Source organism: Crassostrea angulata, chromosome 4 (assembly GCF_025612915.1).
Source record: "Crassostrea angulata isolate pt1a10 chromosome 4, ASM2561291v2, whole genome shotgun sequence".
Classification (NCBI taxonomy): Eukaryota; Metazoa; Mollusca; class Bivalvia; order Ostreida; family Ostreidae; genus Magallana; species Magallana angulata.
The window spans coordinates 45,181,485-45,203,267 of record NC_069114.1 but is presented as its reverse complement, the minus strand read 5'-3'; the positions used below and the strand labels follow the sequence as shown (position 1 = coordinate 45,203,267).

General features: G+C 33.9%; 1 protein-coding gene across 3 annotated transcripts in view; it reads right to left on the bottom strand.

The window, feature by feature from the left end:
* The window catches only part of LOC128182478 (regulator of G-protein signaling 12-like), a 42,646-nt gene that overhangs the window by 7,900 nt on the left and 12,963 nt on the right, over positions 1-21,783 (bottom strand). For all 3 annotated transcript variants that reach the window (XM_052851112.1, XM_052851113.1, XM_052851114.1), the window contains exon 3: positions 7,971-8,078. In XM_052851112.1, coding sequence (XP_052707072.1) covers positions 7,971-8,078 — 108 coding nt within the window. The remainder of the gene's footprint in view (positions 1-7,970; positions 8,079-21,783) is intronic.

Below are 21,783 nucleotides of genomic sequence, written 5' to 3'. Positions count from 1 at the left end.
TGCTTGCTCTTTAACAATGTGAGGCATTGTTGACAGACAAGCTAGATCTCCTTAGTACTCACCATTACATTCATGTTTAGAATGTCCTCCTCGCTAGAAAATTCTAACCCCAGATCAAACAGGAGGCCTGATTTAACCTCCAAGAAATGCATTTTCCCCTATTAAAGCTAGGCAAATAAGGTTCTTAAAAAGCAATTTTGGTACACGTTGAATTGATAGCTTCCGATTAAAATCGTTTTTTACCGCTAATCAATTCAGAAATAACATTACATACATAACCAGAAAAACACTTTCTACATCCTTTCACAGGCCCAGTCAGCCAATGTTATATAAACTTGGCTGGTTCTAAGTGTTTTTAATGCAGAGTTCTACAGATATAATCATCAAGTTTAAACAAGCATAAATGTAATTCATCACTGCTACAATTAGCAGGCTGATCAAGTGGTCTCCCCTACAGACATATTACAGTCTTGTCTTTGTACGACTGTTACATGTATACACCTCCATTTTTCTCAGCTGTGACTTCCAAATCTTATCATTAGCAATTTGAAGTGTTATATCCCCCCAGGGCTGTACTTTCTCGTTCTTTTCTCACCCCCCATCTGAACTGGAGAATCTTGTACAATCCACAGCCAAACAGTTAATCATCTGATTGGAAACAAAGGTTTTATCACCACAAATATCAAACAAAAATCAAAGTCAACCACAACTGAATTAGAGTGGAACAAAGACCCCAGCAGCTATTGTCAGATCACAGTTCTTAGCCTGAATGAGTGGAGTATAAAATTATGGAGTTTTACATGCACCCGTCACATAGGTTATTGTACAACTATCTCTGGGGCTATTGTTGTATTCTGTAGGGTCATCAAATTATCAATCAATGAATTAATTGAAACAAATGATTGATAACTGGGCTATTTTAAAGCCTTAAATAAAATGCTAACAGGCAAACTAAAAATGCCTTTTAAACATATCAAGTAAACAATTCAGGAATGATTGTTGGGTCCATCTATCAATACACCTTACCCTTCTTCTCAAGTATCTCCCATGTGTTCCAATAGAAATGTCATCCTGTGGCAGAAAAAAGCTCTCCGATTTCCCCATAAACATCTTCAGACAATTTTTGTTTCACATACTCCTCACACAATAAGCATGATAAGTGTTGCTTTATCCATAGTCACACCATCAGCCACATATTTAATTCAAAGCACATTGTTTTTTAATTTTAGCTTGATATCTACTTCTATATGTGACTTAGGTGCTAGAGAGGCCAGAAAATATAACTTTCTTTATCGTTTTACTTCCTCCTAATAAAAAATCCAACTTCCTGTAAGCTCAGTTTCACGATAGAAAAAACAAAAATAAACAAAAAGACGAGCTCTGTTACAGGAGTTTGCTATACCACTGTGTACTAAGTGAGTGGATGTCCTTAATTTCTGATGCACAAAAAAAGGTCTCCAGATGTGTGAAATAGAATTCCATCAACGGATCACTGCATTATCTCCATACAAACTATGCAAATTTATACAATCTTTTTCCCATGTAAACTAAAACGGAATCAGCATAAAGTTCTGATTTGTCATTATATAATCACTTTGTAATGAATATATATATTCATTGTTAGATGGGAAGGGTAGTACACCTGTTTCAACAAGTTTCTAAAGAATTAAAACTATCAATACTTGTCATAGTGTCTTAATAGTTTATCTAAGAAGATCAATCCTAATCATAGGTAACGGCACTAAACCTAATTATTCCCAATTCAATGGATATTTAACTTTTGGTTAATACTGAAGAAAATATCATCTCTTCTTTGGAGTTATGGCTATTTTAAACAGAAATTTCCAGAATTTAAATAGACATATATGTTTATTTTTTTTTACATGAGCAATTACATACATATACATGTATTTACATACACACATATTACTTAGAAATAATCTTTTCCTACAAATATGATAAACCTCAAATTAAGTGTTTTGAAATTAACAAATTATATAAAACTTACAGCATTGAGTTTTCCTATAACACAAGATCTATTCAGTCTCTTTGACAGTCTCCTGATGCTAAAGGACTTGTCCAAGTTCTCTCCCTTTTGTTTCCTCCTTCTAGTGCTTTTATACAATTTCTCATATTGCTGCTGTTTTTCAACACTAGCTCTTTTGATAGTTATGTCCAAATACATATTTTTTTTTATACCTACGTTTTTTTTTTTTTACAATAGATGTTAACTGGCAGAGAAATTTCACACTAATACTTAGTTTCAAACTCTGGCCCAACCTTTTATCAAATTCTAAGAAGGCAGTGTTCAATTAAAATGTGACATAGAGATTCTTATCAAAACAAATTGATTGATGTTAAGATGATAATTAGATTATGCTCCTGTTCAATATGTAATTCCATGTTTTCACACCTTAATTAGCTTGACCAGTGAAGTAGAAATAAGTGTTTGCCACTCTGACCAATCAGGCAACACCTTGTCCACTAGACAGTTGTAATTGACCAATCAGAGCTGAGATTGCAGTGATAGGTGACAATTATTCTGAGTAGTTTACCAGTCAGACCAGATTGGGCTCCCTGCAGTCTGAGATTAGTCAGGGACTCTGACACTCTGACCTTAAGTTGTACAATGGTGTCAAAAATATGTTCCAATTAATTAAACCTTGAATAAACAAAAATCAACCACTACTTATGGATTATTGTGCAGACCCCATCTGAAGCTTATAGACTTAGGGTCCGGACTGACTGCTATCTTCTTTGTCACATGTAACTGTACACATGTGGGCTTAGTAAACAACATGAAAGCTCATTACAAAAACTTCCTATCCTCTTAAGTCTTTCCCTACCTATACATGGTTAAATACGTTGACATAACTGATGATGCAAGGTTGTGTACAGCACTTCAGATTATCACATAACAGTATCCTATCCCAACTTTAATTATATTACATGACAGAGCTTCCTCCCTTATAATTACTGCCTCCCAAGTCTTTATTAACTAGCTTCAGATTTCTGTGTTTTATGTAGGTGGACATATAGTGAAAAATAATTATTGATGATTTACTGCTCACATAATGGAAATGCATGATGCTTGGGAAATTCATCATATCTCCTGTATTTATCAAAATTTCTTTTGAAATATGATAAAATATCAGTCAAATCTGTATATATCAAAATATTTTTTGATATGTGATAAAATTTCGGATCAAAACATATTATAGTAACTGGCAATTTTGCAAAGAATATTTGTTTGTCCATCTTGAAACATGCTAATATAATGCTTTAAAATTCATGTACAGAATTATACACAACATTAGAAAAATGAAGTGTTCAACTTCAACATAGAGACTTAATTTGAGACCTCAATTATCAGTTTGTTGATACTTCCGCAAGAGCAGGCCAATATCATAAGACATCCTAATTTACAAGACTTCAAAATACCAGCAGAACGTCACCTTCTTCATCATTAGTCATATCTTGAAGATTCATGCTTATTTTCAATATGTTAATTGTTTAATTGGCTTTCTTAAGTTCACCAAGATCATGGCCTTTAAGCTTTAGCTGTACTTTTTTGTCGCTACAGAGTTTACTTCAAGATAAAATACAACATTCCTTACAATTAATCAGGATTTTCACCTGAAGCATCCTTTCTAATTATTGAAATTTAAGGTCTATATTTACTGCTCAAATAATTCAATTTTCAATATCTTTCACTCATATATCCTGTTTTTCTCTTAGAAATTCTCTAGGCTGTTTTTCTGTTAGAAATTTTCTAGGATAGTGACTAAGCAATGTGACAACCAATGAAAACTTGACTTCAAAACATTTTAATTAATTAGATTTATTCTCTATCTATTTGCTGTCAATAAGTGGTAAATGTTTATAGATTAGAAATGTTTTCAATAATGAGAAATCTAAGCAGTCACTTGAAATACATGTATGTCCATTATGACAGACCACAGGCATAGATCCAGAGAGCAAATTGAACATAAAATACAAACTTGAGTTGAAATACACTTGAATGTCTGCACTGCTATCATTTCTACTCATTAATTAATGAAAAATTCAATCCATAAATAATGGAAAACAGTTTCTTAGTACTAATAAATATGTACAATTCTGATACAAAGTTGATAATTTCAAAGAATACATTTTCTATACTTTTTTAATTAAGCACATTTCTTCATAAATGACCAGCTTCAAAACAGTTTTCAAAACAGAAATATTTATAGATTCTCTAAGGATGTTGTGTCAAGTGTTTAAAAATATCTCTAGTTGTGTTTTAATAATGTTCAAGCTGAAAATAGTATCTGTATGCATGTTTTTCCTGTACACTTAAAACTTCACTGATCGACCAATGCAGTATAGTTCAATATAAATCAGAGCGGCAAGATACCTCCGTCAAATATAGAGTGCCATCAAACCCAATGACTCGACTTCCCATTCAGATACCAGTGCTTTGATGGTGTGAGTAAGTACAGGACCTCCATTATAAGAGGAATACAATTGAGTTGTCTAAAATAGCTGGGATAGGTTGAGCAACACACTGCTTCTCAAATGACTGTGTGGAATTCTATATGTCCCTTTTCTTCACTTTATTATGGAAATGGAATAACTTCATTTACCGTAAGATGCTGACTAATGGTTAATAGCACTAGAGCAGTGGATAGGTTTTAAAAATGGACATAGAATCAGAAAACATTTTTTCTGGTATAGAACATTTATTCGTTAATTTAATACTGACCTAAATTGGTTGAACTTTTAAAATATTCAGACATTCATTTGATTATCTGAATGCTAGAAACATACATAATCCATTAATGGATATGTAATAATCTCTCATGAATTACATGTATACGAACAGGGGAAAATAAGTGGTTTTCCTCTCAAGTATGTCTTTTCAAATCTGTCTAGAAATAAAAGCTAATGGTACCCTAAGAATAACACCATAAATCCAGAAACATAATGGAAGTGACATTTTCAAAAGACCAGTCTATTTTTCTGGTAATTTTTTGGTAAATACAGAAATGGTATCCAATCGATAATTAAAGGCAGCCAAGAGCAGAAAAGCATTCATCAATTTGCAAATCATAAAGCCTAACTTTCTGAAATTGAAACCTCTTCATATAAATCTACTGAACATTTAAAAAATCCTTGAAGTTCTTATCTGTGGAAGTGTCTTGAGAGTCACGCACATTCTTTATCTGTATGATATTTTCTTTGGTCAGATCATGCAAAGTTAATACCAATTCTAAGTAAACAGGGATTGCTATAAGGGTGGATAATGAATACTTGGTCTCCTTTTCTTGGTGTGGGTGCACATGTAAATCTGCAGCGTGACTGCCCCTGTACAAGAATGACCATAATACTGTGTTAGATTATTTTATTTTAGGTAAACTACGGAATAAAGCTAGTATTCTAAATTAAAAACAATTATCCTATCTACACTATACCCCTGGTATCCTGACCCTGTATTACGCACACTTAACGGCCCGCTTCAAATTGTTCCAAGTCAAAATCCTCTTACCCTGTTTCTTTTAAAGCTCTCCTACATAATGGGGCAATGATTTGCTTTTTGTGGGTGGAAATAGATTTAGACGTTTTACTTCAGTTTTAAATTATGGCAAAAGTGGACCATGCATGCGGAATTACAACTGCAAAGAAATGCCCAAACCACATACTCTGCCATATGAAATGGTGAACAACTCCACTTGGTACTCATACTCTGAGGAACATCACAGAACTTTTACGGAGGTAATATGGTCCAAATATCTTGAGGACAGAAACAAAGTCATTCCATAGAATGGAAATGTTTGATCAAGCCCTAAACCCTGTTTACTTTTCGTTATCAATAGATATTTGTTTATTGAACAACTATCTCATAGTTTTGATTTCAGCCAGTTATATACATAATAGCAAATAGGAGTTTAAATGCCGTTCACTCTTAAATCACAATTTCTTTGACTATTTTAGTTCTCTCTCATTACCACGATCTAACCAGTGTTTTATATCTGAAATCTTAATTCAAACATTCAATTTACATGAAATTGAAATTAAATTTACATAAAAAATCAAGTCATCTTCCGAATTTTCAAAAATCAATAATCTAATTGGGGGAGGGGGAATTTGGCCAAGCACATAGCTGTAGCATTAAATATGATAAATGAATCTCTTACCAACACAAAATCCCGAGCTATTTTCCTGTAAACTGGTACAACTGCTGGCACCAGACCTCCTTTGGTACAAAATACACCAAAGATATCCAGCATGACTTAACAGATTAACGGACAAACTAAACCTTTAATAAAATGTAGTTGACTCAATCCCCCATAATAACTGGTCTGCTTTGACTTCTTCCTATTGCATTTATATATATATATATACTTATTTCCAGTGTGAACCAACCTCGGTACAAAGTGTTTCCCACACTGCAACACTGACCACAAGCCATGCACGAGCCTTGAGAATGTGTAGGCTGACAACATACCTTCAACATTTTAGTCAAGAAATGCAAACTATTTTGTTGCCCTCACGTCAATTTTTCTCACACCATCCTTGCACAGAAACTCATTTCATTCTTGATCACACAAAATAAAACCATGTGACATCCTCCCTACCTCTCCGTACTAGTTTCCCAAGCCACCAGACCAAAGTACTAACATTACCAGCTTATCTGCTTATTTCTCCGTAATGTTGACTTTTTCCATTAAAACAAAAATTGATATCTATAGTTTTAAATAATGCAAGTCAATGATTTATCTCACCTGTTTTACTTTTAAAACAAGAAAAAAAAACCCACAAAAATCAGATAACATTTGCAATTTCTGAGAATCACTTCCTTTTCAGCTAAAATCAATTGCGTTTGATATGTGTTAAAGTAAAATAAAAGATATTAATACAGTGGGGCCTCAGATATCTGGACGCCAGACAACCGGACGCTTCAGTTTACGGACAATTTTATTTGGGAACAGATTTTTTATACGTTATTTTGTCTCATTTATCCGGAATTTCGCGTTCCGGATCCGGACGGTCTGTTTTTACCACAAAACACTAATTTACTACTAATCTTGCTTCATTTAACCGGACGGTAAAATTTGATGATACCCTACTCAGTACAAAAGATTACCCCTGTCAATTAAGTTTCACACCTTTTTTACGTGCTAGACCCTCATAAGTAGCTTGTATAAATACACTGACTTCCCAAATCACTTTCAAAAATTGGAAAATTGCGAACAACAGTGTATCACACACATATCACACTTGGACAGAAAGAATTCAGCTAGATTCGGTTATCATTATTGTCCGGTTAATATTTCATGACAAAATAACAAAATAAAGCAGAGTTCTTTATCTCTTAAAAACGTTCACTCTAGCATATGTTGCTATATGGTATGAAAGGCAAAAAAAAAAAACTAGTATCAACACTGGGAGCCATTGCATACAAATACATTATCATTCATGACAACAATAGACACCTTTCAGATATCCGGACGCTTCACCTATCCGGACGATTCAACTTGGGGATGAAAGCGTCCGGATAACTGAGGCTCCACTGTATATAAAGATTTTCAATTAATTTTTCTGCATTTGTTGTGCTGCATATTATATCTCCCCCATATCATTAAATGGACCAACCGCTAAAATAATATGCAAATACTGAAACTGTTTTTGTGGAATTTTGGAAATCTTTTGCAAAAGCCATAGTAAACAAACTCCTAAAATAAGCAAACTCCTAAAATAAAGCAAACTCCTCAAAGTACATAGAGAAACAAAAAGTATTTTTCACTTGTTGGCGATGTCTTATCTGAAATCTATTTACACTACAGCCATAAATGACCATTCAGCTCCTTGCCTTATCAATATTGGGACCCCATCCACAAGAACAACAAGTGCTTGGTGTTTTGTCACAGGACCAACATTTTATGGCCAGTACTTGGGTACAGCAGAGGTAACCTGTATTTGTGACCTACCTCGTGAGAGTGACTGAGGGGCGCCTGAAGCCGAGATGCTCGTCGATGTCGCACTGTGTTTGGCTTTAGCCATTTGTCTCCATCTTCTGGAGTTCTGTCTTTATCTCTCTGGAAAAAATAAATCATCTTTAAGAGCAGAAGTCCATTATTGACTCATATATACAAGTGTGCACGATTACTGATCATTGCAGAAAAGTCATTCAATGACAAAAATATTTCAAGTAATTGTTGTTTTATGAGCGTTAAGAGATTTGTATTTTGAAATGATAAAAGCACAGTCTTAAAATCTTGTACATTTACTACAATTCAAATCACCTGAAAATGTAATAAAATGTCAGGCATCAAAATAGCTTGCCAAAAAAAATCAATAAGAAAAGCACTCTTGCACTTCAAGAAATCAAAACATTTGACGTTTTTTTTAATATAATGTCCTAAGAGTTTAAATGAGACACGTATCATAAAGTCAATAAAGACATATATTCAATGCACTACAAAATTAAATACAAACCCATTTAAACTTTAGAAAGATGGCCATCTCAAAGTGTATGAAATAAGACAGAGCTGCGACTGAATCGTAGAACACAACATTTAGGGGTCACTATCGCGGTGCACTTACCCTAAAGAAGTCAGTAAAATCCCTATAGGAAAAAGTTAAAGCCAGTTTGCGCATATCCTTTTTTCGCTTTGGTCGAAAGCTGAGATTATCTGGTGTTAAAGCTCTTAAATACATATTGTTTTTCCCCAATTCCATGATTGTGTGGTAAGTTAAATGCTCCCGTTACAACATTTTAATATTCACTGATCCAGTTACATGCTAGCTATGACAACGTCTTTTTACCCTGAGTAAATATCTGTCAGTCACAGAATCCTGGACAAAGTCGCTAGACAAATCCCAAGAAATTACTGCTCTATCACCAATATTGTGGCATTTATAATCAGTCAATTGAAGCTGTACTCAACACCTACAAGATTTCCCGTAGTAAGTCCAATAACGAACATTGGTATCGTAAGTACATATATGGTTGTCTTGAACACACAACTGATGGTCTGCCTGAAGACGACTATAACAAGCCTATTTTACCTCCAATCAGGATTCAGTTTTTAATCAGTTTTAACGTCTTGTGATCAACAGGTCTTGATGCTATATTATGGTTGCATGTCTTATGTTATTTTTAAAGATATTCACTAAAGATAATCCCAAGACATTTATCTTTGGGAACATTCCATTATTTTCTACACTCACTGATAAGAAAACAACCCCAAAGAAATTTTGGCAATCTAATAAACCTTCAATATCATAACTCCAAAAGAATCATAAACTTTTAAAGGAATTCAATAAAACAAAAACTGGCATTAATATCGCAGGTCTTCAAAGACAAAGATTGAGATATAAAGTAGCAGGGGTCAGGAAAATGGCCGATGTGTTTCAGACACGGAGAGATGCCATTCTGAATGGATAAGATCCAACGAAATGTTAGATGACTTTTACTCACACACGGCTGTTTATGACACATAGAGGTTTGAATCCTTATTTTGATGCCTTCCTAGCCTAGCCATACTTTCATTAAAAAATCTCGCACCAACAGTGAAAAATATATATCGCAGATATGAATCAACCAAAAATGGCATCAGGATGCCCCTTCTCTGTAATGAGTTGAGTTAGTATTTCACAGAACAATCCAGTCTAATTTTCTGCATTATGAACAGGGGACATGGTCATACAAGTTTGTCACCACAAGAAATGGCTGCTTGTCGGTAGCAGATATAACCTTCAGGTCCACTGAGCCACCACTGGTCCGACAGATCAATAGATCTCTGTGTATCCTGTTGAATCCTCATTAATTTCCATTCAACACAGAATTTCCATCTAGTAGCTCACAAATGAACATCAACCTCCCCGAACCTTCTTTATCATATCTAAAACCAACCACAAATCAAATTAAGCTTCTGACTTGTTTTCTTAAACTCCTCTAACTCGAGTTATCTCCGAGCTCTTCTGTATAACTGTCTCAACTATCCCCTATCAAAAGTTGGTTGATAGGAACTAAAGTCTAAATAAAGTAGTTATGTTTCCCAGGTAAATATACTTAAAGAGCAATCACAAATTCAAAAAAGCGAAATCTTCCGACAGTCAGGGTATGTTTAAAGGGACACCAGTCTGGGACGTGTAGATACATTTTCTATGATTTAGAGCTTTATATCCCTCTTCCAAACACACCATTGCATGACATTCTTCACAGATAAATGTCTTCTCGGTGACCATTTAAAGGTATTCTCCCAAAATTAACACATTGGAACCAAGCCACAGGCTAAATATTTAGAAGGTCAGGTTTCTAAAGAGTCAATATTTTTTGTTGAATCAATTACTAAGGTATATTTTTTCATGGCTTTTATGGTAAATATATTATTGCAAAATGGACACCATGAAAGCAATGATCACCAAGTACTTAGAGTAGAAGATTTTAGAAAAATTGTTTTTGAACTTTTATCTAATTGTTTACCACCACCAAAATTGAAAACTACCAATAATACATGAACAGGAAAACTGCATTTATTATTTTCCCCAGAAAATATTTGTTAGATATAATTTACAATGTTGATCATAAATGGCTTTGTAAACTGTAAACAATTACTACAAAAGGTTTCTCCCAATCAAAAGCACTTTGTAACAGCCAATACTTTGCTATGTCATCTCAATGATATGATTTTGTTTCATTTGTTGTAATATTGATATATAATGTTTAAATATTGTAAAGGCTGGCCAGAAAAAAGTAAATACACTACGCTATCTGCATATAACATGTGGGAATTAAGAAGGTGTGGAAAATTCAAACTTATTTTCTTAGTACGGTATTTGATTTAATATAGAACAATTACAAAAAATTGGCCTTTTTAAGTGAATATGTATTAATAGAAGAAATGAACTCTAACCAAATTCATACATTATATCCTTTAACATTCCAAGCTTTAAGAAAAATGACAAGTGAAAAATGTCACTTAAATGCAAGCATTCAATTTTGATCCAAAAATATATATGCAGTACGTATGATAAAATTCCCTTTACATAGTATGGAGGCTATATAAGATCATCTTACTGATTAGGGCAATTTTTTCAATGGTTTGCTTTGAGTAATATGGTAATTTTTTTCATTATCTGATCCTACATCTGCAGTATCGGGATCATTATGTATGCTCTATAACACTTAATACTGAAGACATCCATACACAGCCATCAAACCTTTGAGACAAAAATTTTACATTTGAAAAATGAAAAGATTTAATTTTGAGTCTTACTGATAAACTAGTGAATTCCAACACCTGTTTGAATGACATTATCTGCCTGATAATCTAAAAACAAAACTTCTACATTGTTGTGTACTGCTGTTTCTTTTAAGTATTTTATTTTAATCTACCAACATTCTACATATTTCTATCATGTCAGCTAAGGCATAGTTATCAGTTTATATATAGAATGAACAATCAAGGAAAACCGTTTTTATTTGAATATAAATATATAAGTAATAAGATTTAGGTCAGAAACACTTATTCTCATCCGTAAATACTAAAAGTTTGAATAAAATACACTGTTGTTCAAAAAATTTCTACAAACTGAAGATGCCTGTGAACAAAAGATTCAAGAATCATGCAAAATTTGGCTGTAAAAATGCTGAAATACTCACCCAGTACAATACTTTATTCCCCTTTTGCATATCGGAATTACAGTTCTGCATGATCTAAAATGTTATGAATTATCTTTAAAGGTGATCAAAGCACCCATTTTACATGATTTTTTTTTTTTTTTATACAAAGCTCTGCGGCTGCTTTAATTATTGTTTAATAACAAGAATTCTTTTTAACAATCCAATCACACATTAAGTGACATGACTGAGTGTACAATTCAACTTGTTAGATCCTCTGAAGTATCACCTGATTATTAAGTGTGGATTGTTTATTGACATTATTTGACTTTTTATTGACCTTTATTAGTTATAATAATAATTCTCAAGTGCAAATGTAAAATAAATAAATAAAAAAAAAATTAAAAGGACACCCTAAAAATTTGACATGAGGATCAGATCAGGAAATGTCATTTCAAAATTGAGGGATATTTTTGATTTTGAGTGCAATTTGAACAATTAAACTTAATGTACAAATTGCAACACCATAATTCTGGGGCCTAGCTAGTACACAAAATTAGTGACAAAAACCCACCAGGTTATCATAATTTCATAGCTACTCAAACATTTCTGTACATAAAGAGTTTTTATCAGTAAAATTTTTTGTTTTACAAATTTCCCCAATAACAAAGCCTAGTAACTGTTAGTACCGATAACATTGTGTGTGATTGGGAGGAAACTTTACAGGAATAATGTCGAGGAAGCAGTAAACCTGAACAATCCCAGGGAAACAATCGGTTGTGGGACCAAATTAATAACACCAAGCAGGAAAGAAATCAAATCAAAAAACATGCAGCTTGCAATGCACAGAATGTTGGAGCCAGTCAAACTCTGACACAATTCCAACACACTAAAATTGTCTAAATTCAAATTGTTCAAACTCATTCCTTTACTTCAGAAATAAAAAATATTGTCTGTAATGACTTCTGCTATTACAGATTTATAACAGAAAAATACAATTTTAAAATAATTCAGCATCAAAGGTCTTGCATATCTAGAGGCTAAGGTTTTTTTTTTTAAATCACAATCAGAATTTTAATAGTATTTCCAATTCATCTTACCAGAAATTATTGTAATTATTAAAATAAATAAGAAAACTCAAAAGACTAAAAATAAATTCCCCCAACTTTTCCAAGTTATATTTTAAAAAAATAGTATAAAAAGTAAACAGTGTTTAAAACAGTGTCATTCAAATGCCAAGTACACATTTTGAATGACAAGACCAGAAGTCCAATAACACTAAGACGTCAACTCAGAATCTACAAGCTTACCTTCCTAAGGTCACGATACGATGACGACAGAACGCCACGGGGAAAATTCATTGCAACAAAATGATATTCTTCGAACAGATAAATGATCCACCACAAGATAATGTTTACAAATCCAACAGAGCTCTGGAATAACCTTGGACAGAGATAGTTGTGGGCACCCCTAACTCTGTAGCTATTTGCTAGTGTCCATGTACTGGTGCTGGCAGGAGAAGAAAATCAGCATCATGGATCAATAGCAATAATACAATCTCTCAAGTTTAACAGGAAATTAATCTTCCCGTCAGTGAAACCCAAACGCAGCGATAAAGGGGAAGGAATTCATGATGGTATAATTTGACTGACTTCTTCACTGTGGAGGTCAGGACTGCATGTCTTTGTATCCAGTGTTCCTCATCTTTACCTTCATACACCTATAACTGACCAAACAGATGCTTGCTGCATGAGGCACACGGGAGAATTCTGAGGACCTGAGAAATGACAGGCATTGCGATTACCTGGTCACACCTGTGACTTCCTACACAGGTAACACCCTTGATCAGTGGATGGGATGGACAGGTAAGGTCAAGTCGAACCAGGAAGTCAAGTTGTGTCTCACTGTGGTCCAGCGTTATGTCAGACTTACACCATTAAACACGACAACAGATGAAATGGGCTCAAACATGTATGGCTATATTTTCAATATTAGCCTTCCATTACAAAAAAATATGAATGTTTTGTGAGTGCCTACAAGAGTGAAGACAGAATATACCGATAGAAGACCTGAAACAAAATCTCTAGACTTTATCAAATAATTTATAAAAGTGATATGTATCATAATCAATAATCCCTTCTTTACATTACATGTGTGAACTACTTATTGGATGTAAGTCAGAGACACATAAAAATCTTGTAGATATTGAATCTATGTAACCCTTTTCATTAATGGCAAATGATCAGAGGGCAGGAAAAATCAGGAAGAGATTATAGTACACAATATGTAAAGGGAAAAGGGAGGCAACTCCTATTAAACCACAATAATCACATATACACAGAAATTATAAAATCAAAACAACAACCAACTTTCCTTGTCAGTTATATGTTGTGTTTGCAAGTAACAGACACTGGCAGACTGAAAATTATATTGGAATCTTATATAGACTGTTCATAACCTTTTTTTAAATCAATTTACACTATCTATATAAAAATAAATGTACCAGTACATGTATTTACCTGCAGTACATGAGATTTGGGGTAATCTTAATGAAAACTCGTACCTTTTTTATGAATTTGGAGACATAATCAAACGCAGCAGTGACCGGTATCACTGGGGTGAAAGGTCGAAAATGTGTAGCGTGTATGGTGGCATACGGATCAAATACTTCCGTGACAGGGGTAAAACTCCGCTGTCGTCCATTAAAAGTAGAAAATTTGATTTTAGATTTCCAACCAATTAGTTCAGCCATCCCCAGTCGAATACATCAAATCAGTTTGACATAAAATATCACACAGATGTCTTTCCCAACACTCACTCAATTTGCAGGAAAACATTAAATAATCATTTTATATGGGCTGTTTTTTCCCTTTTAATTTAGTTCTCTGTTAAATGAAGTGGCACTCCATTGAATTTCCTCTTTTTTATCCTCTTCATATGTCATTATAATTCTTGGCTACACTCTCAGAAGACACCACAATAGGCATGTCAAAAACATCAAAGCAAACATAAAATCAATATCCAATTCAAACATGCATCTTCAATTTACCAGCACAGGAGAAAAAAATCTGTTTGCACATTCTCAGTGTTCATTAAGTGAATAACTTCCATATACACTCTAGATAATTCCTCTTTCATAGCAGCCTTGAATGTGGAGGCATCTTAGGTTGCTAGATGAGCTAGTACATGAAGTTTTTCTGCCTTTCAGTGAATAAATCATATCTACATTCACATCATCAGTTTTACTGTGATTTGGGTATTAAAATCCATCCCACGGCGAAACATTATCAGCTTTTTTATTCCCCTTTACAGCCTGCTGTGTCACAAATAGAGGCACAATCACACAATTTCAAAGCCATAAAAGTTACTCATTTGTATTAATGACCTTCTCTGTAGTAGTGTCCCTGGGTTAAAACTTGGGCGATTCCGACAACATAGACTTATTCTGCTGCACTAATCCTCGGCTATACACAGACTTTAAGTAAATCCAATTTACAAAGCATTGGTGTACATATTAGCCCACAGATTAGCCTAATGACATTCAACTGGTCACATGGTGCAATGACATTTACATTTAACTTTGATATTCGTGTTTGTTCCTTGATTTGAAAGCTCTTCAACTATCGCCAATATTTCACTTCGCAAACATCAAAATTGGAAAACCTTCAAGCACACATTATCGCTTCTTCTAACATAAACTTTAGGTAAGTTTAAGTTATTTGGCAAAACAAAATCCTCAAAAGTACCATTCTAGCAATAAGTTGTGTCTGAGGCAATGAACTGTGCCCAGGTAAATAGAACCCTGTCGTGAAAAGTTCGACAACTGTACATTTAAAAGACAAAAGCCATGCTCGGATGGTATGACACTTCTATTCTTCAAGCCCGATTGATCTCGGGTTAATAAGATATTGTAAATTAATTTGTGTCTACATGATATTTTATTGGACACAGTATCTATGTCAACCTTACACATTATCCAATCAGCATTACCAAGATGATATAAACAATATGTAATATCTGGACACAACAAAGATTTGCATTTTTTGTTAAATGGCATGCCTTGAGTTATTTGCAATTAGCAGTAACCGTATTGATATAGAGAAATATGTGGTGCCGTACTATGATTTTGAATGTATTAATATATAGACTGCAATTTTGTTTTCATTATATATATATATATTCAATATACATAAAGTGTCATGTATCTGTTGAAAATATTCATAAAGCATGAAATGCAAGTAAATGTTCTGAAGATAGAAATGATTTGAATAATGCAACGACAAAAAATACTGAGTCTTCTCCACATTCAATATTGGATATTCATGAAAACTGCCAGATAGCATACTGTTATTCAAATCCTTTTCAAGCACACAGTGAAATTCAATATTCCTTTTTCTTTATATATCAATTGACTTACATTAGCGATAGCTTTCAGGGGGGTTTATGTTTGATATATAAATTCTCTAGTTTCCATGTTCTGTCTTCATACCAGGGAAAATATCATTTTCACCTGTCAAGATTTGATTTGTATTGAGAGTACTGGCTATAGATCACTTCTGTAAAATCACAGATATGAATCCTTTAGAAAAGAATTTTTAATTCTATTCTAGAATATATCTGAATTTGGATTTGAATTTGTTTTTTTTAGTCCACACCATTGTGCCTCTTATTTACATTAGATTATTGTAATTCTATGTTCCAAAGTTTACTTAATCTTCATAAAAAATACATAAAAGACACTCTATTACTTAGAATGCAAAATTAAATTCCCTTACAAATTCTACCATTGTATGATTGTGACAATTTTTTTTCGGTGTAGTTCTGATGTGCCTTACTGAAGTATTGAACCAAGTCAGAGAAACTTGTACCAAAGATTTTGAAAATACCAATTCTGACCTGATGACCATATATATATATATTAATAATATAGTACAGTTTAATGTTTCCTTAATTTTTCTAACATGAAGTATTATGAAACATTAAATGAAAAATTGTATGTTTGCAGTAATGAAAGTATATATACTTATGAAGAGGTCCCTGTTGATTTTGATGAAATTGATTTTCACTTAAAAATGTGTTTAAACCCTATTTAATTTTTCATTTTAAACCTTCATTATTTATCACTGTCAGTATTTTTCACTATCAATGTTTGCTCTCCTAATTTCAAAACTACCGGTAATGTCTTCCTCATCACAAAAATGTTACATCCTGAAAGAGCAGCTGTCATTTTATGAAACTAAAACATGCTTATACAGACCTGTCAAAGGGGATGAAGTCCGAAATCAAAGGCTTCAGAAAAATTTACATCATGATAATACATGTACATTTTATACATGAATACAAATCATATAAATGGTTAAAGACTTTTCAGTTTGCAAAGAGCCATTGACCAATGAACATCAAAAGATCTTGAACTGAATGGAAACCATAGCAAGTGGGCCAAGTGGCGAATGGCTACTTGCTTGAAAACTCTAGGACATACCGTAAGTATTAGCCTCATCTCTGTTCTGTGATTGTTTAATAGAGGAAAAAGATTTTCTTCTCATAGAAATACTTCACAATTCATTTGCTACTAAATAATTTTTTAATTTAGGACAATACTTCTAGAGCCTACAAAAGAAACAGGACTGCCACAATATATGTATTACAGTAATATTGACGATAAGATAGCATACCTGCTGAGAGGAGCTGCGACGATAGTGACGATACCTGCGAATAAGTCTTGACATATCTAAGTGTTCTCCTTGCTATCATTTCCTGTCACTTACTCCCTAAGATTTTTTTTCGTGCTCCACAAACTTATACACGAATACTCCCTTTGCTTCCACCAACATTTGCAGTTTCATTGCTTTAGACATACCGACAGTTCTTTCTTCATAACACATGCAGCGGTGTTCAGTTTCTCACTAAGCATCTAATTAAAAATTAAATCACCAAATTTCAAAATGAGGGTCTTCTGAATTATCAAACACCAAGAGCATACAACCAAGAACTAAGACGGGCTCCCTCAAGGAATGGCTATAGTCCCGCGGTGTCTTAATACACACGGAATACAGAACCAACATAGGTTTGCCGAGTTTGGTTTGCCGATTAGACCAGCAGCCTGTCTTTCACAACAATTTGAATCTTATCAAGATAACAATCATAAGGTAAGCATAAGCCTGCTAACACAGAGTCTAAAATTACATCACCAAGATTCTTTCACACCGTGCCATATAATTCCAGAACATGTAAATGTATTGGAAAATTGAGTCCTATTTTATCAGTAACTTTAATAGCATCTTTGGTTAAACATATTTTAAAAGGCAGTTATGTCAATGATAAAAAAAAATTCAATGAAGAAGAAAAAAATCAATTAAATTCTTATAGTAAACATTACACTCCACATGAATCAATACCGAAAAAACAAATTAGCACCCCTGATGATGTGATCAAGAGATTTAACTGGTTTTTGGTTTAAACCCAAGGGAAATCTTTATATTGAAAGGGGCAAAGGCATAACAGTGGTAGGTACAGGGGTATCATTGTTAGAGAACACTGGAGTTATGCAATGAAATATACATATTTGATTTACGAATTTTGAGATGGTATAGATTTCAGATCATATTTCTGATTATCAGACAATTCCTTTTCCAAAACTGTGCAAACCAAACTGTATTTTGAAAATTAAATCCATCAATGCAATTCAACGTAATTTTTAAATCTAAAAAATTACATAACTTCCAAGGACACAACTGCTAATGTCCAAATCAAAATCAATGTTATATAACTCCGTACTATTAGCAACAGTTGTATCTGTGACATGAAACCTATAATTCAGCCTTTTAACAATCAATACTTAAAAAAAAAAAAAGTAAAATAACTGATTACCACCCCAAATTTCTTTCTCTGAAAAAGATTTACACTCAATTCAGATCACAATAAGAAAAAAAAAATGCCCAGCTTTTAGGGAAACCTGATGATACAAAAAAGAAGAAATATTAACGTCAATCAATTCATATTAACATACCCGGTTCGTTGACAAGACGATGCGAGCACACTGGAGAGAGCCCTGTCTTCTCCTGACGCGGGCCGACTTCGCCCGCTGCAAGATGGCTGCCTTGTTAGGATTGTAGGCCATATTGTCACATTGAAAATGATATCATGAACGATGAAATAAAAACTTTCCTTACAGTCACCACCACTAAGATCTTCACCACACCTCTGTGCATTGAGTACACGATAGATCCGATTACACGAGAGGATCCTGAACTGTTACATTCATTCATCTTTATCAACGTATGAAGCTATTTCTGTTGTGTCCTGTATCCACAACAAGGGATGATATTTATAAATATGTTGTAACGAGTTATACACAGTTTGAAAGCCTCCTCACAAATTACGCGACAAAGTATCAAACTGTTTGTAAAAGTACAACGAGTCAACATGGGGCTACATTCCCTTGCATGTTCAGCAAACCCTTAAACTTCTTCACTTAAGACAATTGCTTCTTGCTTATAAATAAACAAAACATTTCACTAGGATTTATGTGAAAGATGGATATGATATCTGAACCTTTATATAAGTGACTTCACTGTAAGCTAACTCACAAATTTCTCCTCACTCTACAAAAAATGAGCAAGCTCACATGTCCAACTCTCCCACATCAGGGGGTTTCCTGGCTGATATCTGGGTCCATTTTTCAGATCCATTTCAAACCAACAAAATGATCAAATCATCAATATCTTCCTATTTCAAGATCCTTTTTTTCCCAATCCAGGGTCCATAGTTTAACAATGCTACACGTAATGAATAGCAAAGTACTAGCTGGTACATGCATAAATGGAAAAAAAGAGACATAACTCTAAAAAAAATTTATTTCAGAATTACCAGCCAACATGCAAGAAAAATGACTGAATATTTACATGATCATTAGTGTCATCCACAGGTGATCCAAAAAATATTTAACGAGATAAGGCCAATAACTCCAAACTTCGAATTCACATTAATAAACAATTGTTCTGCAACTTTAAATAATTTAAAAAGCTTGCTGATAGAATAAACATAAACTTTTACTTACTTTTTCGATCTAAACTGAGGACAGGATCGACCCCCCTCCCCTGATTATACACCCCCGGGACTTAATTTTTTTTTTATTAAATTATCTTTTTATGATATATTACTAATCTAATTTATACATTCATCGCCCAAAATTACATAAAACAAACATTTTTGAAAAAAAATCAGACCCTCTGTACATATAATACAAGAAGGTTGCTAACTTCGTCCATCTAGAACCAACGGAAGTAAAGGTTTATCACAAGGAAGATAACTCGTAACAGAATTTATTTTTTTTCCCTTTTATGTCTTCCATTGTAACACACTCAGTATGAGTGCCTTCTTTTTGATTTTCCAGTTCCCAAGACGATAAAAAAGTTTTCTCGGCTTGATTGGAATTCATATTTCTTATGAATTGTACTTTTTTCGAGTTTGCCATGCAATTTCATAAATCTCTCAGAGTTGTCTTCCTTGCGATAAAACCTCACTTCCATTGGTTCTAGATGAATCGGTTCAAAACTTGCAACATGTCGGTGAAAATGATCATGCATGGCATGCAGATATTCAGTGAAGGGAATTATGGGGCTACGACATGAGGTCACCTTTTTTACTGGTAGATGTAGTTTGAAAGTACATTTTAACAAATATTCATCGGCAGTGCCTCTCGGCTGGCAGACGAAGTTAGCAACCTTCTTGTATTATATGTACAGAGGGTCTGATTTATTTTCAAAAATGTTTGTTTTATGTAAATTTGAGCTATAGATGAATAAATTTGATTAGAAATGTCATAAAAGGATAATTTAAACAAGAGGCCCATGGGCCACATCGCTCACCTGAGGAACAATAGGTATGATAAAATCAGCTCAATGGAGTCATAATACAAACTATCTGGACAATATACAATAATTCATGTAAATCCTGTATAAATAAAATCCATTTTCCCCTGGATATTCTAATGTTTATAATCATTAGTCCCTTTTCTAACAGGATGATTTTATAGTCATATCATGTGTTGAGTATTGCAGTTCTCAAAAAGATCCCTAACAATAGTTTTTATGGGATATAAACGTACAGTAAACTCTCAACCTTCTCGTGAGGCCAAAGAATTGTCCTGAGGCCAAAGTCTTAACAATTATAAAGAATCATCTGGCTGATTAGTTTCTGAGAAGATTTTAAAGATTTACCCTATAAATTCCTTTGTTAAACTTTGACCCCCCCCCCCATTGTGGCCCCACCCTACCCCTGGGGATCATTATTTTCACAACTTTGAATCTACACTACCTGAGGATGCTTTCACACAAGTTCCAGCTTTCCTGGCTGATTAGTTTCTAAGAAGAAGATTTTTAAAGATGACTCTGTTTATTCCTATGTAAAACATCGACCTCCCATCGTGGCCCAAACCTACCCCCAGGGGTCATGCTTTTCACAAATTTGAATCTACACTAACTGAGGATGCTTCCACACAAGTTTTAGCTTTCCTGGCTAATTAGTTTCTGAGAAGAAGATTTTTAAAGATTTACTGTATATAATCATATGTTTAACTTCAATCCCCCATTGTGGCCCCAACCTACCCCCAGGGGTCATGATTTTCACAACTTTGAATCTTCACTACCTGAGGATGCTTCCACACAAGTTCCAGCTTTGCCTTCGAATTAGTTACTGAGAAGAAGATTTTTAAAGATTTACTATATATATTCCTATGTTAAACTTCGATCCCCCATTGTGGCTCAACCCTACCCCCGGGGGTCATGATTTTTACAACTTTGAATTTACACTACCTGAGGATGCATCCACACAAGTGTCAGCTTTCCTGGCTGATTAGTTTCTGAGAAGAAGATTTTTAAAGATTAACTGTGTATATTCCTCTGTAAAACGTCGATCTCCCATTGTGGCCCAACCCTACCCCCGGGGGTCATGATTTTCACAAATTTGAATCTTCACTACAAAAGGATGCATCCACACAAGTGTCAGCTTTCCTGGCCAATTACTTTCTGAGAAGAAGATTTTTAAAGATTTACTTTTTATATTCATATGTTAAACTTCGACCCTCCATTGTGGCCCCACCCTATCCCCAGGGGTCATGATTTTCACATCTTTGAATCTACACTACCTGAGGATGCTTCCACACAAGTTTCAGC